The sequence below is a fragment of the Sminthopsis crassicaudata genome, chromosome 4 (assembly GCF_048593235.1).
Source record: "Sminthopsis crassicaudata isolate SCR6 chromosome 4, ASM4859323v1, whole genome shotgun sequence".
Taxonomy (NCBI): domain Eukaryota; kingdom Metazoa; phylum Chordata; class Mammalia; order Dasyuromorphia; family Dasyuridae; genus Sminthopsis; species Sminthopsis crassicaudata.
Window position 1 is genome coordinate 465,526,365 of NC_133620.1, and position 16,033 is coordinate 465,542,397.

At 52.6% G+C, this 16,033-nt stretch overlaps 1 protein-coding gene across 3 annotated transcripts in view; it reads right to left on the minus strand.

Annotated features, from left to right (window-relative positions):
- SH2B2 (SH2B adaptor protein 2) overlaps positions 1–16,033 on the minus strand; it is a 58,036-nt gene that overhangs the window by 18,380 nt on the left and 23,623 nt on the right. For all 3 annotated transcript variants that reach the window (XM_074264154.1, XM_074264152.1, XM_074264153.1), the window contains exons 2-3: positions 11,404–12,273; positions 3,465–3,566 (exon numbers count right to left, since the gene is read on the minus strand). In XM_074264154.1, coding sequence (XP_074120255.1) covers positions 3,465–3,566; positions 11,404–12,243 — 942 coding nt within the window. In that variant the 5' untranslated portion in view covers positions 12,244–12,273. The remainder of the gene's footprint in view (positions 1–3,464; positions 3,567–11,403; positions 12,274–16,033) is intronic.

Genomic DNA, 16,033 nt, shown 5'->3' on the forward strand with positions numbered 1-16,033 from the left:
CAAAATGGGCATGGGCCGGCTTGAAAGTTTCATTATCGGCTGGCATAGCCCAGCCACCAGGCTATTTCCCCTTTCTCAGCAATGTGGTTTTCACTCTAAGAAGGCCTTTCTGGGGCTGTCTGGGGTATTCTGGGCAGAGGGCCAGGGAGGGCACTGACTTCCTCTCAGATGTAACAGATGCTCCAGGATGGGGTAGCCTGGAGGGTGAGAATGGTAGGGAAATTAAAATGATTTCACCTAACCCACTCTTTTCATAAGTAGGGAAACCGAGGCCTGGAGAGGTGAGTTGTCTAAGGTCACACGGGTGATAAAAGGCAGACTCTGATCACCTGACTTCAAATTCCAGGACCCCACAGCACTCTGGACATCCTCAGCCATACCATCTCCACCCTTCCCCCAATGGAAAACCAGACCCTGCTCCAAGGACCTCCCTGGGCTTTGCCAGGCCCCATTTCAGGACTTAACAGGGCATCGCTCCTCCCTCTCCTGCTCCCCTTTATGCACTGTCCTTTAAAAATATAATCTCCTTGAGGCCAGTGGCTGTCTGGCAGGCTTTTATTTTATTTTATTTCCTGCACTATCTCATCCAGCCTTTTATTTCTAAGCCTAGTGGTTAGTGCTGTGCTGGTGACTTTGGCCAGCCTCCCCTCACTAACTCTATCTAACTCACATGTCCTGGTGTCCCCTTCCTGACATCACAGTCCTCCTTGGGGACAAAGGACAAATACTAACAACGGAGTATTTCAGCTGGTGTGCGTGAGGTAAAGAAACACCTTCTCTGCTTCTGCTTTAGACCTTCCCCAAAGTGTTTTCACATCCGTTCTCAGATCTGAGCCTCCCCATTCCAGAAAAAGAACGATGAAGAAGACCTACAATGCAGAGAACTATAGTCATCCCTCCCCACAGCAGGACCATTCTGCTCTCTCGTCTGCCCCGCACAATTATCTTGGGAGGAAGAAAATATAAAATATCGTCGACGTCATTGTTTTTCAGTCACGTCCAACTCTTCATGGGATTTTCTTGGCAAAGATACTGGAAGGTTGGCCATTAGCTTCTTTAGCTCATTTTACAGGTAGGGAAACTGAGGTAAACAGGGTTAAGTAACTCACCCAGAGTCAGGTAAGTGTCTGAGGCCAGATTTGAACTCAGTTCTCCCTGGCTCCAGACCCTGCATTCTATCTACTGAACTACCTGGTTGTCCTATAAAATCTCATTATCCCCATTTTAAAGCTGAGTCAACTGAGGCTCAGGTGAGTGAGGTGCCTACGGTTAGGAAGCCATAAATGTCAGATCTGGAGCTTGAAGCCCAGGATCCCGACTCTCTTCTCTCCCTCGGTCAGCCCTGTATCCAGCTGGCTGCTGATCCCACCTTCGCTGGGCTTGTCTGTACTCCCACAGCACCTTCCCGGTCCAGGTCCTCTCCATCTCTATCAGCCTCAGAAGTGCTCTCCCTGCCTCCAGTCTCTTCCCTGACATGGCCGGCAAAGCAATATTCCTACCGTACCGATCTGACCACATTGCTCCCTGTGTAAGAAATCCTTTGGCTCTCAGTCGCTTTTAAGATAAAACGGGCTGGCATTTTAAAACCTTTCCAGGCTTTGTTGTAGATCACCCCCCCTCGCAGGCGCGACCGTCCCGCCAAGTCCACTTCCTTGTTGTTTCCTGGGCCCAGCACTTCATCTCTTAGCCTTTGAAGAGTCCGTCCTCGTGCGTGGAAGGGCTCCTCTCCTCACCTCTCCTTTTTTGGATCTCTAGCTTCCTTCAAAGCAAAGCTCGGGAGCCATAGGCCTCAGAGGCTTCTCCCGAGCCCATACTGCTGGGCCCAAGCCTAAAAGGAAAGCACTTTGAACTCGGATCAATGTAATGAGTGGCCATGATTACAGAGGACTCCTGTCGGAGTGCTGAGGGCCCTGGGAGGCAGAACGAGCGCCACATCCTTGGACTTGGCCAACGAGGCGATCTCTTCTGCTTGGCTCGGCGTATTTATTAAAACTCGCAGTGGCAGAGAAGGGGAGAATGTAAATGCTGGCTCACTGAGGAAAATTAAATATTAAATTAAAATCGTACTTTATAGCTATTTTATATTTACTTACAAACCACCACATTCATGGTGTTTGGAGCGTAAGCTGAGGGCAGAGAATGTTTCCTTTTTGTCTTTGGATCCTCAGAGGGACGGGCCCTCTCTAGGTGCTCAATGATTGCTGGTTCAGTAAATGAATGATTGCCCTCAAAGGGCTGTTTTTGCTTTTTCTCTGTATCCCTAGGGATTACCATAGTACCTGGTCATCCTGCCATCCTTCCCTCCTCCCTTCCTTTTCTTTCTTTCTTTCTTTCTTCCTTCCTCCCTTTCTTTCCTTCCTTCTCTTTTTCCTTCCTTCTCCTTCTTTCTTCCTTTCTCCCTTCCTTTCCTTCCTTCTCTTCTTCCTTCCCTTCTTTCCTTCCTTCTCTTCTTCCTTCCTTCTCTTTTTTCTTCCTTCTTCCCTTTCTTTCCTTCCTTCTCTTCTTTCTTCCTTCCTTCTTTTTTCTTCCTTCCTCCCTTTCTTTCCTTCCTTCCTTCTCTTCTTCCTTCCCTTCTTCCTTCCTTCTCTTCTTTCTTCCTTTCTCCCTCCCTTTCCTTCTTTCTCTTCTTCCTTCCTTCCTCCCTCTTTTCTTTCCTTCCTCTTTCCCTCTCTCCCTCCTCCTCCACACCCATATCCAGCTTTAATTCTGGTATTAGATGAAGGAGCCCCATTTCAGGTGCCTGGTAAGGGGCAAAGTGGTGACATTAAGACAATGCTGGTTTGGAGACAGAAGACCTGGATTCAAGTTCTGCTTCTCTCACTGTGTCACCCATGTGGCCTTGAGTTAGCCACTGAACCACTCTATACCTCAGTTTCCTCCTCTGTAAAATGGCAGGATGGATTAGACTGCCTCTGAGGTTCCTTCCAACTCTAGAGCTCTGATCTTCTGTGCTCTATAAGAACTGTCAATCAATCAACAAACATTTATTAAACACCTACTATTTGTCGAGCCACTGCTTCCCAGATAATGGGGGAAAAAAGACCAAAAAGAAACTGTCCCTACCCCATAGATCTTGCTGTCTAACTTAGCCCCACCCTCCTTTATATCCTAGGGGAATAGCAAGGAAAAGAGGGGAAAGAAATCCCCAACAGACAATGAGAGACTGGGCCCCTGCAGGACTTGGCTCACCAATACCCCCAACACCTCCATTCTAGAAAGATGTCTCAAGGTTTCTCAAATGTCCTTCTTGGAAGTTCAAAGCCCTTTATAAACAATTCTTCCCATTTCACAGACGGACAAAGTATCTCAAAGAAGCTGGGGCTGGATCCGCAGGAATGGGTCCAGAGGAGGACCCCAATGTGTTGACTCTGCTGGTCACGAATGAGACACTGTGGTACAATGGGACCCCTACTCCGTATCCCCCCGACCTCCCCTCCATCTCCATCCCTTCCCACAGGCCTCACCTTTAGCACAAAAGTGTTGTCTTTGTCTGGCATCTCCAGGGGCATGGTGGTCCGGACCTCGATGATCGCAGAGAGGGGGATGCTCACCTTGGGTTTGGAGGCCTGGAAAAGGAGGCGGAAGCATGTCTGGTCATGAGGCTACTGGACAATGCACTTATACATGGGGCACCAGCACCCACACCTCCTTACACCTTACACACCTTGCCCAGCACTACAGCTCTAGGGACCCCTTCTGGACCAGCTCCCACCTGGCTCCATTCACTGCCCTCCCTCCCCCTCCCTCGCCCTCTCTCCAACTTTCACACATAGACCTCCATGATTCAGATCCGGGGGAGGGTCTGTACCCAGACTCCCACTGGGCCAGGGGTTCCCTGAGGGTAGGGGCCATCCCTCCCCTTCCAGGCTTCAGAGCATCCAGCCCAGGGCTGCTCTGCTCAAACCTTAGATGTCAGGCCTCAAGCCACCAGCTGCAACGATTCTAACGGAAAGACTTGGGGGAGAAAAGAGACCAGAACAGTCCTAATTCCCCTGTGTCCCCAGTAGCTCCACAGCCTTTTAATTAAACAGAACAGGGCCCCAATGGAAGACGTTAAAGCTAATGTCTTTTGTTCTACATCCACAGCCCTGCTCTGTCTCTGGAGGTCCCGCCTGCTTTCTTCGTCCTGTCTCCCGCAGGGGTCAGCTGGAGTACTAAAGTCTGGTCCAGGCCCCCAAGTCCAGCCCCTCTGCTATTCCATTGGTCATCCATCCGCCCACTGGGAATCCCCAGCGGGGAGACAGGGGGAACTGGCTTTCCCAAAAGGCTTTGGGCTCGAGGAGCTGGTGGTCAGTCGGCTAGTGGGAGCTGGAAGCAGCTATGGAAGCCATTGGCCAATGAAGACGACCCAGGCTGGAGACCCTCTTGGGAAGGAGGGCAGCAGCGGCCTGAATCCCTAGACAGAATAGCCGATGGGATCCATTGGTCCTCCAGGGGAGGAAGGAGACAGACTGTCCTTCCCTGCCCCGCTGATGGGCAGAGGGTCACCTTAATCTGACCCCCTCCAAGGCACGGGAAGGGAACAGCGAGGGCCAAGATCCCAGAGTGCTTGTCAGCAAGGGCCAGCGCCCATCAGTCCGCAAGAATATATTAAGCATTTGCTGCAGGATGAAAGCAAAGCAGACCCCCTCAAGAAGCTTATGGCCTAACAGTTCTAACAGTACGAACATAGGGGTGGTATAAGAAACAGAAAGCAGGAGGGGAAGAACAGAGAGAGCTGGGCTAGGGGAACTGAGGCACACACACCTGCACAGACACACACAGAGCTGGGCGGTCTTTCACCCTTGTCCTGACACTCACTGGCCTTCCCTGTCCCCTCAACTTCTGTCTCTGGTCCTTTCCTAAGGAAAGCCCCCTCGGGATGTGGAGGAAGGCATCCTGGATCCTAGACTCATCGAACTGGCCACAGGGAGCTAGAGATTGCTCTAAAAGCTCCTCAGAAGCCACCCTGAACACGGGCAACCCTCCTCCTTCTTTCCCCTTCCCACTTCCCCATCCCTACCGACTAAATCAGGAAGGTGTGCTCTCATGGATGGCCACACACACACACACACACACACACACACACACACACTCACCAGCTCTCTGCCATGTGAGATCTGAGTGCTTACTTGAACATTGACCCTGGCAAGACCTTGTGTTCCAAATTTTCCCCTCCTTCCCCCCATCCCCTCCCCCAGATGGCAAGTAATCCAATATATGTTATTTTCATTTTATTTTTTATTTATTTATTTTTACATTTTTTTTCCCCCCTGAGGCTGGGGTTAAGTGACTTGCCCAGGGTCACACAGCTAGGAAGAATCCAATATATGTTAAACTTGTTAAAATATATGTTAAATCCAATATATATGCACATATTTATACAATTCTCTTGCTACTAAGCATTTCCTTCCATTACGACCATAGGCAACAAATCAGATTCTGAGTCGGGGTTTGCCAGACGCTGCCAAAGAGACCCACAACCCAGCAACGCCTCAGCCCTCCTCGCCCACAGTCACACAGGTAGGAAGCACAGATGGAAATCGGAACCAAGCACTCTGCTCTAGATGGGAAATTCCCACGAGGGAGAATAGTCTCAAGGGCCTCCAACCTCGGGCTCAGTGATACTCCTCCCACCAGTGGGAACAGCTGTCTGGTTCCAGATCTAATTTAAGAAAGAGACCTCTCAGGTGACAAAGGTGACTGCCTCTGTTCACAGTCAGCTGCCTCCTGGATCCTACTCAGCTCCCAGCAGCAATGGGCCTCCCCCAAGGGACGGAGCTTGCTATGACTCCTCCCCGTGTCATAGGGAGGGAGGCGGGGGCCATCTCGGTCACTGGCCTTGATGTTGGTCTTGTCCCAGTTCTTGGGTTAGGGGGAGGAGGGACTGAGTGTTTCTTGGGGGGAGGCCCTTTTAGGGTGGTTCTGTTACTCGGGCACATGGCTCAGGGAGCTGGGGGAGGCAGGCAGGAGATGGCCGTGCTTCCTGGAGATACAAGATCTGGTTACAAGAACGAACCAAAGAGATGAAGCCTTTTGAGCCCCTTGTGAACCTCCTGGTCATCCCCCATCACTATCATTAAATGAGATAACATCGTTAAAAAGTACTTAGCATTGAGCTAAGTAGGTGGGAAATAAATGCTTATTCCCTTCTTCTTTCCTCCATCAGAAAATTCACCACCTCAAGAAGACTTCTCTGCAAAGACCATTTCTTTGGGGCAGGGAGAAAATACCCGCAGGGTCAATCTTCGTTCCAGTAGGAAGCGGAGCAGAGGAGGCACCTGAACAGCACTGTCCAGTAGGCCCAGAGCTGTGTGTCTGGCCTCAGAGAACAGGGGTGAAAATCCTGCTGTAACCACTTACTGTCTATGGAAACTTGGTAAAATAACTTAAACTTCTAAGGCCTCAGTTTCCTTCTCTGTAAGATAAGGAGGATGGCCTAGATAGATCTGTATGGTGTTGGACAAGTCATTAAATTGTTTGGGGCCTCAGTTTCCTTCTCTGTAAAACAAGGAGCTGGTCCCTAGCTAGCTCCTGAAATCCCTTCTGGTTTTAGACCTATGATCCGATGATGGGTAGCAATAGAAGCGGCCCCCCTTCTATGGGGGACTATTGGCTGGAGGCCAAGATTAAGCAAGATTAAAAACGATGCCGTCCTTTGGCTTAAAGGAGGCCAGTGCCAGGTGATGGAAACTACCAGGAAAAGAAACAAGGAGCTTGGTTCTGGTTCCATTCAGTCCCAAACAGTCCATGTGACCCTCTCCACAGATGGGAAATAAAGTGGCTGAAGCTCTGAGATCCCTTCCAGCTCTGACTCTCGGAGGATCATTGTAAAGGAAAAGTATGTATGCCTCAACCTCAACTCTGACATAGGGGGAGGCTGGAGGGAGAAAAATCAAGCAACAAATTTTCTTCCATGTGCTGCTGCACCTTGGTCAGGCTGGGCTCTCCTGCAGGGAAGCCTCCTCCTTGGCTCTCATCTGATCAAGGAACTGACCACAGTTCCCAGCCCATGCACCTGCTCCCTCATTCAGCGAGTCTTCCCTGATTTCCCAGCCCACTCAAGTCCATTGACTCCTCTGAATCTCTCCAGCCCCATCTCCACGCTCCACTCCATCATATGAACCATCTTCTAGAATCAAACTGTTTTTTTTTTCTTTCTCTTAACTTACCCAGAACCCTCCACCTCAACCCTCCAAACACAACAGGATTGGCTTTCCCATCACAACACTCTCCCTGACTAACTTCCCCGCTCCTCTACATTGTTAAAGTCCTCCCCTGGTTTCTTCACTGGGCTGTGCCTCTAGCCCCCTGTGATCTCTTTCCTGACCACTCCCAGAGTGGGGACATCATGACAACAAAAATCCTTTTTCCTGATCTCTAATCCCCAAATGTTCATGGGATATTTAATAGATACAGTAAGTGCTTTTTTTGGCAAGGGGTAAAGTGACTTACCTAGAGTCACATAGTAATAAGTGTTTAAATATATGAGGCTAAATTTGAACTCAGGTCCTCCTAACTCCAAAGCTGATGCTCGTCTACTGCTTCACCTAGCTGCCCTATATGATGCTTTTGTAAAGCATTCTTGCAATATCACTCTCACAACAACCTTCTGAGATAAGTATCATTGTTCCCATTTTGTAGTTGAGGAAATTTAGACTAGGGCAGATCAAATGACTTAGAGTCACAGAACGGCCAAGTAACTCAAGGAACTGAATCCAGGTGTTCCTGACTCCTGATCCAACAGTCTTCCCATGATCCAACCTGACTGCCTTATTTAGCAATACCTGTAATCATGTTATTTTCCCCTAAATAAGGCAGGCTCCTTTTTGTCTATTTCTCATCAGCACCTTGGACAGTACTTGGATGATAGATTTTAAACTGGAAGAGAACTCAGAGGTCATTAAAATCCCACTCCCTTCATTTGATAGCTGAGGAAACTGAGGCCCTAAGTGACTTGCCCACAGTCACTCACATGGCAGAGCCAGGATTTGTTTCCCAAACCCAATCAGTCTTCTTTTCTTAGTGAGCCCTTACTGAGCATTGTTGATGGAGTCACTTACTCTTTGAATATTTCTCTTGTACTGGTAAAACTTTTCAATGTACAAATACTGTCTCTCTAAACTAGACTTGCAGGTAGGGTCTGGCTCGTGTGAGGCACTAGGCACACAGCAGGCACTCAATCAATGACTTCAAAGTAACAGTTTGATTTTGTAACAAAAAAGATGACAGTTTACGTAATAAAGCCAATGCTGTCCTCTCCAAGGTAGTCACCATGAAGTTTTACATACATACAAGTCCCTTTGCTGCAGCTGTTCAGATGCTAGCGGTCTTCCTAGCTGGGAATTTTTTTCAGGGCTGAGGCAAGCCTACACTATATGGCATCACCTCTAGCATCTCCTGTAAAGAGTATAAAACAGTCTCTACCCAAGCCAAGCGCAGCCAGAGAGACAAAACTCATGTACATCCTTGAGGTCCGGTCTTTGCCCTGTGGCAAGATTTTGATTTTTGAAGCTGGAAAAATGATCAAAAGCCATCAGAAAGGGACAGTTTGGTGGGGCTGTGGATAGAGCATTGGCCCTATAGTCAGGAGGACTTGAATTCAAATCCAGCCTCAAGCTTGCCTCCAAAAAAATCACTGGAAGCCATCCTTGGATACTGAAGTGGGTGGATAAGAAAAAGAAACTGTGATTTAAAACACAACAAGAAAATGGAATTGTAGGATTGTTCTGGAGAATCATGTAAGTGTGGCAGGGCCTTTACCGTGGGTGAAAGGATGCACCCTTCTAGGATAAAAGCTTTGGGGAAAAGCTCTCATTGGAATGGGGAAGTGAAATGTTGATTTAGGAGAATGGAAGCTCCTGCCAGGGGCAGGACCTGTTTCCGGTTTGTCTTTGTCCTTGGCTCCTGGACCAGAATAGACTCTTAAAGAGATGCTTTTTGCATTCAGTTAATAGATTTTCTTCGGATTGTAAATGTTCAGAGGAAACAACCTCAGACGTCATCTCTTCCCCCTCATTTTACAGATGAAGAAACTAAGACACTTCCATTCCTGGGTTAAGTGACTGCCTCAGGTCGCCCAGGGAATAAGCGGCAGAGCTGGGAGAAGAATATAACTGGTTATGAAATGTGAATGGATGCCAACAAATCTTGGTACAACCAGGATCCCAAGGGCACGTGTGGTCGGCTGGAAAAAGGGCTGACTCAATCGAGAAGCCTCGTGGTCATGTCCCTCCAATGTATTCAATCCCCTTTATTTCCTGTGTGACCTTAGACAAGTCACTCTACACCTCCCTGAGCCTCAGTTTCCTCCTCTTTAAAATGGGGGAGTTTTGAAGAAGATGGACTTTCAGCTCTAGAATATGGTCCTCTAAAACCACCTAAAATAAAAGATTTAGATTCCATCTCGTCTTACAGAGGAGGAAACTGAGGCTCAGGGAAGCGTGAAGTCACGTATCCATGGTCATACAAGAAATAAGTGGCAAAAGCGAGAGATGAATTCTAATTTTCTGACTTCTAATGATGAACACAGATTCCCGGGACAGAGATACCTCCATAGGTAAGCTCCTATTCCAGTCCAGCTAAGAGGAAGAAGCTTCTGTGTACAGGGATGCCATAGTCCAGATAGAGAGATGAGACAGGAATGCTCTCCTCACAAGACCAGTGGATGGTGGAGTAGTATAAATGCTCCCCATTTTGTAGAGGAGCCTACTAAGAATCCCAAAGGTAGTGACTCATGTAGGGTCATCTAGCTCAGAAGAGTCGGAGCCACACTGGTCACTCGGGGCTCCAGATTCCAGCTTCTTAATGAGCTGAGCACATGCCCCTGAGTGCCACAGCATTCCCTCCCAGCACCCTCAGCGAGCTGGGACTCCAGCCCGCCCTCCACCTGGGCCCTCCAGAGCTGCTCCCTCTCATCCCGCTCTTGTTTCAGAGAGCAGAAGCTAGGAAGATGAGAAGGACTGAATAGAGAGCAATCTGATCCCTGCCTTGTTTGACAACACCCAGCATTCCCTGCTGTGACAAGAGGCTCCTCCTGCCTTCACAGGTGGCTCCAATAGGATCGACGCCAAGCATCCTTCCTGGATTTACTCACCCAGAACGCCTTCCTCCCCACTCCCATCATGCCCTTCTTTCTAGTCTCAGTCCAGAACTGCCTTCCTTGTGTGAGCCCACCCCATGCCAAGTTCTCCCCCTCACGAGTGCAGCCCCTTCAGCTTCCCCAATATTCTCCTACGCCCACTTCTAAGAAGCGTGCCTCATTATTTAGATTCCCTGCCTGGGAGATCCCTGCACAAGTTTTTCTTCTCCATCTCCTATCCCCATTCCTAAACCATTTTAGTGAGTTTTAAAAACTGTCCGGTATTGTTCACTCCCCACACCACCTGCCTGAGAATACCTGGCTGTGCTCTGCTGTCCCTGGGACTTGGCCCTTCCTGTGTCCTGAGCTGCTTGGGGAAAGGAAGGGGTGAGAAGAGCACTGGGCTGGTGGGAAGAGGAGGAGGAAGGAAGGAAAGCCAGAAAGGATTTATTTATTTATTCACTCCTTCAGCCACTCATTTATGTATTCATTCATTCATTCGGCCATTCATTCATTTAGCCATTCAACTATTTCTTCTTTCCTCCAATCAGCCATTCATTCATCCATTCTTCTATCTTTCCTTCTTTCTTTCTAGAATTCCTTCTTTCCTCCCTTCCTTCTTTCTTCCCTCCATTGATCCTTCCTTCCCTCCCTCTTTCCCCTTCTTTCCTTTTCATTCGTTCTTCCTCATTTTTTCTTTCCCCCTCCCTCCCTCCTTCCTTCATTTCTTTCTTTTCATTCTTTCTCCTTTCCTTCCATCCTTCCTTCCTTCCTTCCATTGCCTTCCTTCCTCCTTCCTTCCTTCCTTCGTTCCTTCCATCCATCATTCATTTAGCCATTCAGGCAATAAGACAGAAGGAGATAAGAGTAGAACCAAGACCACTAGACTGGGAGTGAAACTCCCAGAGTGCTAGAGGGCCACTTTTGTCACTGGCCTGTGTGGGACTGAGCAGGTCACATCCCTCTCTGGAGCCACCCAAAATCTCTAAAGATTTTGCTTCTGCTTCCAGAAGCAGATTTGGAAAGGACTCAGAGAGCATCAGGATGGCCATACTTCATCTATCTGGTTTTTAAGCATTAAGACAGAATTCTCTGCTTCCCAGAATGGGGGAGGAGAATCATCCACAGAGAGCCAAGGTAGTATAGCTCTCAGTCCTTGTCACCAGCGCCCACTCAATCCCATTGCACGGCTGGACCCCTGCTCCTTCTGGCCCATGTGGGACCCTTGGCTTCCTTGCCCCACTCACCCCCTTTGCGTGGCAGGACATCAGAGCTCTGGAGCTGAAAGGGCCCAAATCCAGCTAGCCCCAATTTCCCGCCCCCTCTCCCACGCTCCCCCTCACCTTGGGTGGGACGTAGAATTCTAGCAGGAAGCGCTCGCCCTCCACCTTCACAGCCTTGCGGAGCATCAGCCGGCACTTCTGCCACTGGGAGCCGCCCACGCAGCTGGAGTCATCGGCCACCATGTAGCGCAGCGTGCCCTCCCGCTGGATGTCCGCCAGCTCCACCTTGGAGGCCGGGCCCCGGGAGAGCCGCAGGCGGTGGGCCCACTTCTCTCGGGGCTCGGCCGGGGGCTCCCCGCCTCGGAGGGCGGCGGGCTGGCCCGCCTCGGGCTCGGGGGACGCGCGTCGGTGCCACATCTCCTTCACGCCATCCACCACGCACAGGCTCATGTTGCGCAAAGAGAAGCCTTTCTTGAACCGCGGCTTGGCCGCGGCGCGCAAAGACACGTCCTCCGAGCTTCGGGAGTGGCCGTAGGAAGAAACCTTGTGGGCCTGGGCCTGCTGGGCCTGGCTCAGGTAGCGGGCCGGCGGCGGCCCGGCCACGGGGTCCATGCTGTCCAGAGACTCGGTGGAGGTCTCCTCCCTGCAGGGCAGCGGCCCCCGGGCATTGGGCATGTGGCAGGGCTGGAGCCCCACGAAGGGGACGATGTTGTACTTGGTGGGCGAGTCAGAGACGAAGACCCGGCTCACCTCGATGCTGAAGACGTCCAGGAAGTTGGTGGCAAAGTGGTGCGAGAAGGAGGCCTCGGCTCCCGGCGTGTCGTACTGAGGGTTCTCCCTCAGGAACCGGCAGAACTTCTGGGCAAAGTCCACCGCCGCCGCCTGAGCGTGCAGCTCGCAGAACTCCCGCCAGTCGGGGACCTGGGAGGAGGTGTCCTGGCAAGGGGCATCACCATTCATGGCTCACAGCCCATTCCAACTTCTGGACAGCTGCAAGGGCAGAAGGAGGCGAGTTAGGTGCCTGGCACACAGCAGGTGCTGCATAAATGCTTACTCCCTTGGCTACCCCACTTTGGGGTTCAAGATGGGGGCGGGGGCTGGGAGGAGGAAAGCCTGTACTGAGGACCGCCAGGAAATACCAGCTCCAGATGCTTAGGCCTCCTCGGCCCGCCCAGGCCTCCTTGGCCCACCCAGTCCCTCCTGACAGGTCTGGACCCCATTTCTTCTCTTTTGATCCCCTTGTGCTTCTGCATGGCCGCCCCTCTGCTGCATCAGAGGCTCACTGGACTGGAGCCAAGGGAGACCTTGCGCAGCCTCAGGTCCGGGCACGTGAAGCCTGAGGAAGTGACCCGTCTAAGCTCACATGGGCAGTAAGGGGAAGATTCAAACTCAGGTCCCCTGACTCAAACATTTAAAGTGGAGAGGGAACATAGAGGCCATTGCTCTGGCCGTCAGTTTACAGATGAGGAGAGGCCAGGAGAGATCAAGGGCCCAACTGGTAGCAAGTGGCTGAGGTGGGATTCGAACCCTGATCTCGCTGCTCTACGGGCCGAGTCCAAATGCCCTTCGGCCCCGTTAATCCCCGGCAGCTCCTGGCACACTGGACCCCTCAGTGGCCACCTTCTCCCCCCAGCACAGGCTGTTCCCCGGCACCTCCGGAAACTTCATTCTGCCTCTTCGCCTTCTCCCCGGAGTCCCGCCCCTGGCTATCTCGACCCTGAGGAGGCTAAGGGCGTTGGGGTGAGGGTCGGCCCCCTTCCTCCAAGCCCCTGAACTTCCAGGGGCTGCTCCTCACCCCTCCTCCTGCTCGCCTGCCTCTCCGGCCCCTCCCCAGACACTGCCTCCGAGAACAAATAAGTTTTAACCAGCCACTAATATATTATTAGCACCCGCTCAGGCTGAGCTGGCAAGGTTTCTAAGTGCCTCCAGGCAGCAGGGAACTGGTGCCCAGAGACTTTCCTTTTCATTACATGAAGCCTCCCCTTAAACTCATCCTCTTCCCCTGGCAGAGAAGGCTGGGGGCGGGGGAGCTCTGCTAGGCCCGGGAACAGCTGGGCAGGGCAGGGCTCGCCCGGCTCCCAAGGTGCCAGGAGCGGCGAGCGGCAGTGCCCGGCCCGCAGCCACACGGGAGAGGCCGGCCTCGGCCGCCTCTGGGCAGGGTTTGGAGGGCGGGACAGTCCAGGCGTTTATCATCCCCAGCCACCAAATTCTCTGCGGGGACTGGGTGGTGCTGGGCCTCTGGTATTGGGGAGAAAGACAGGGATTCATTCTCTGAAGGAGAGGGGGATGCCCAAACCCTGCACACTGTCTGCATGTCACAGGCTGCCCGAGCTCTGCGTAGAGAAGGGAAAGGGCTCGGGCAGATCCCTCCGGACGTGTGCCAGCCTTGACCCGCAACAGCTGAAAGAAGCAGAGCAGCAGCTTCCTGCAGGGCCAGGGGGCATCCCGGCCTCCACGACCCCCAATTCGCCAGTGTGGATCACCCCGCCCTCCGACCTCGAATCCCTGGGCAGGGAAGCTGTGATGTGAGAGCAAAGCTGCCTGAGAAGGGGGATTTGAAAACTTCCCCTGTATGAGGGAAAACCGAGTTGGCCCTAACACCAAGGAGCTTACCTCCCAATGGGGGAGATTCCACATGTAGGAGGGCACCAGGAAGGGGGTCTGGGGCGACTGGCTGGGCGTGAAGGAAGCAAGCTTTTTGTCTGACCGGATTTAGGGCCTGGAGGACCCTTTGGCATGAGGGGGTGGGAGAGAGTTGTAGGAACTGGACCCTCTGCCTCCTGGTTTGGGAAGGAGAGCTAAGGGGCCTAATGGACAGAATACTGGTCATGAAAGCTCATCTTCCTGAGTGTGTCCCTGTTTGCCTCAGTTTTCCCCAATGAACCAGAGAAGGAAATGGCCAACCACGCCAGTATTTTTGCCAAGAAACCCCCAAATGGGGTCACGAGGAGTTGTGTACAACTGAAAGAATGGCTATCGAGCTGGCCGTGATTCAGAGCTACTCAGGAAAAAGGAGATAGGGCAGAGTCAAGGGATAAGACTCTGGGCAGTCAGTCAAGAAGCGCATATATATGCACCTACTATGTGCCAGACCCTGAGGATGCAAAGGTGCCCAGATGAGCCCGTCCTCAGAGAGTTTGGTCCCCTCCTGCTATCGGGGGCGGCTCAGGTCTAACAGGACGCTCTCTGTGAAGTGCTTGGTCAGGGCCTAGCACACAGTAGGCACTAGCTACATGTTTATTCCCTCCTGTCCACCCTCTGAGTGCACTCCCCCGGGGAGTCCGGACAGTCCCCAAGGAGGAAATCCCCACGCTCCCTCTCCGCTTTGGCCCCCAGCTCTTCCTGTAAAGCCCCGCCAGGCCCAGGGATACCGTGTTCTGATGAGCTCCGGCCAGCGAGCTAATTAAAAGCAGTGCGCAAGGAGCCAGTTCTGTGGTGACAGTGTCCTCTGACGGACCTGCTGCTCCCAAGGCACTAAAAAAATATGTTTTTAATAATCAATCGCTATTGATCGAGTATAAATCAACACAGGCTGGACACCCGGCTCCTGCCGGGGCCGCAGCCACCCTGGAGAAGGAAAGGCAGGTGCCCTGGTCCACACAAGTGGCCTCTGCCCAGGAGGGACCCTTGCAGACAGCTACAGGCCGGGCTCCCGTCGGTGATGGGCCAGCATCAGGGGTGGCTTTGGGAGGGCCTGCAGGCAGTGCCCTCTAATGGGAAGGGGGACCGTAAGTGCCCCTCGCAGCAGGGCAGGGATCACCGAGCTGGGCCCCTGTCTTGACAATGGCCCGAAGCCTTTTCCCTGGGCCCAACTGGCGGCAGCAGATGGAGACTCCCTACAGGTCCCCCCGGGGTGGCCTCTGGGCATTATCTGGTCAGCTCTGGATGAGCATGGCCGAGGATGGCCATGGAAGGGCAGTGAGAGCCCCCCTCCCATGAGACCACGTTGGGTAATGGGAAATAAGGAGAGTGAGGTCGGAGCCGGGTTTCCGAGGGCTTGAACATTAGATCCGTGGTTTCCTGGGAAGACGGATGAGCAGCTGAGATCTCCCGGCTCATTCTGGAAGGCCGGACTCTGGACCATGACCCACCAGACCCCACGACTGCCCCCACTCCTCAAGGAGAGAATGCGAGCTCTTCCGTGAAGAGCCTGAGCCGGACCGTTCCCAAGGTCACCTCCCGGGCTTCGGCATCTGAGCTAGGAATAGAATCTGGGGGCTCCCGCCCAGCTCGGGCTCCTCGGGCCCCGCTCCCCTCCACCCAAGTGCGGCAGATCGGGTTAAGAACGTGCTGGCTGCACTTCCAAAGAAGGGCCCGTAGGAAGCAGGTGGCTGCTTGTCCGGGGGCCAGGGCACAGCCCTCAGCCTGACCTGGCGCCACTGTAACCCCCCACGGTGGGGAGGGGAGCGGGGGGCCGAGGGCAGCTGCAGGCCGCCCTGGCCAAGGAGCCTGGAGCCAGCAGAAACCAGAGCCCCTGGGGGACAGGTGGCCAGAACCGCCCCGGGCCCAGGAGGCCCCCACTGGGGCAGAGGGAACGGGAGGACGAGGAGGAAAACAAGCAGGGATGTGGGCAGCAGGCGGGCACCACATCCCCAGGAGTCTTAGAGGTCTTCCTCCCAGAGATTGGGTCTGCAGACTGCTCAGACTCTGCTCTGGGAGGAGAGGTTGGAGGACAGCAGACCTAGGAAGCTGGGCGGGCTCTTGCTCCTCCATCCTTCCCCAGCTTCCCCCTCTCTTCTCCAGCATCACT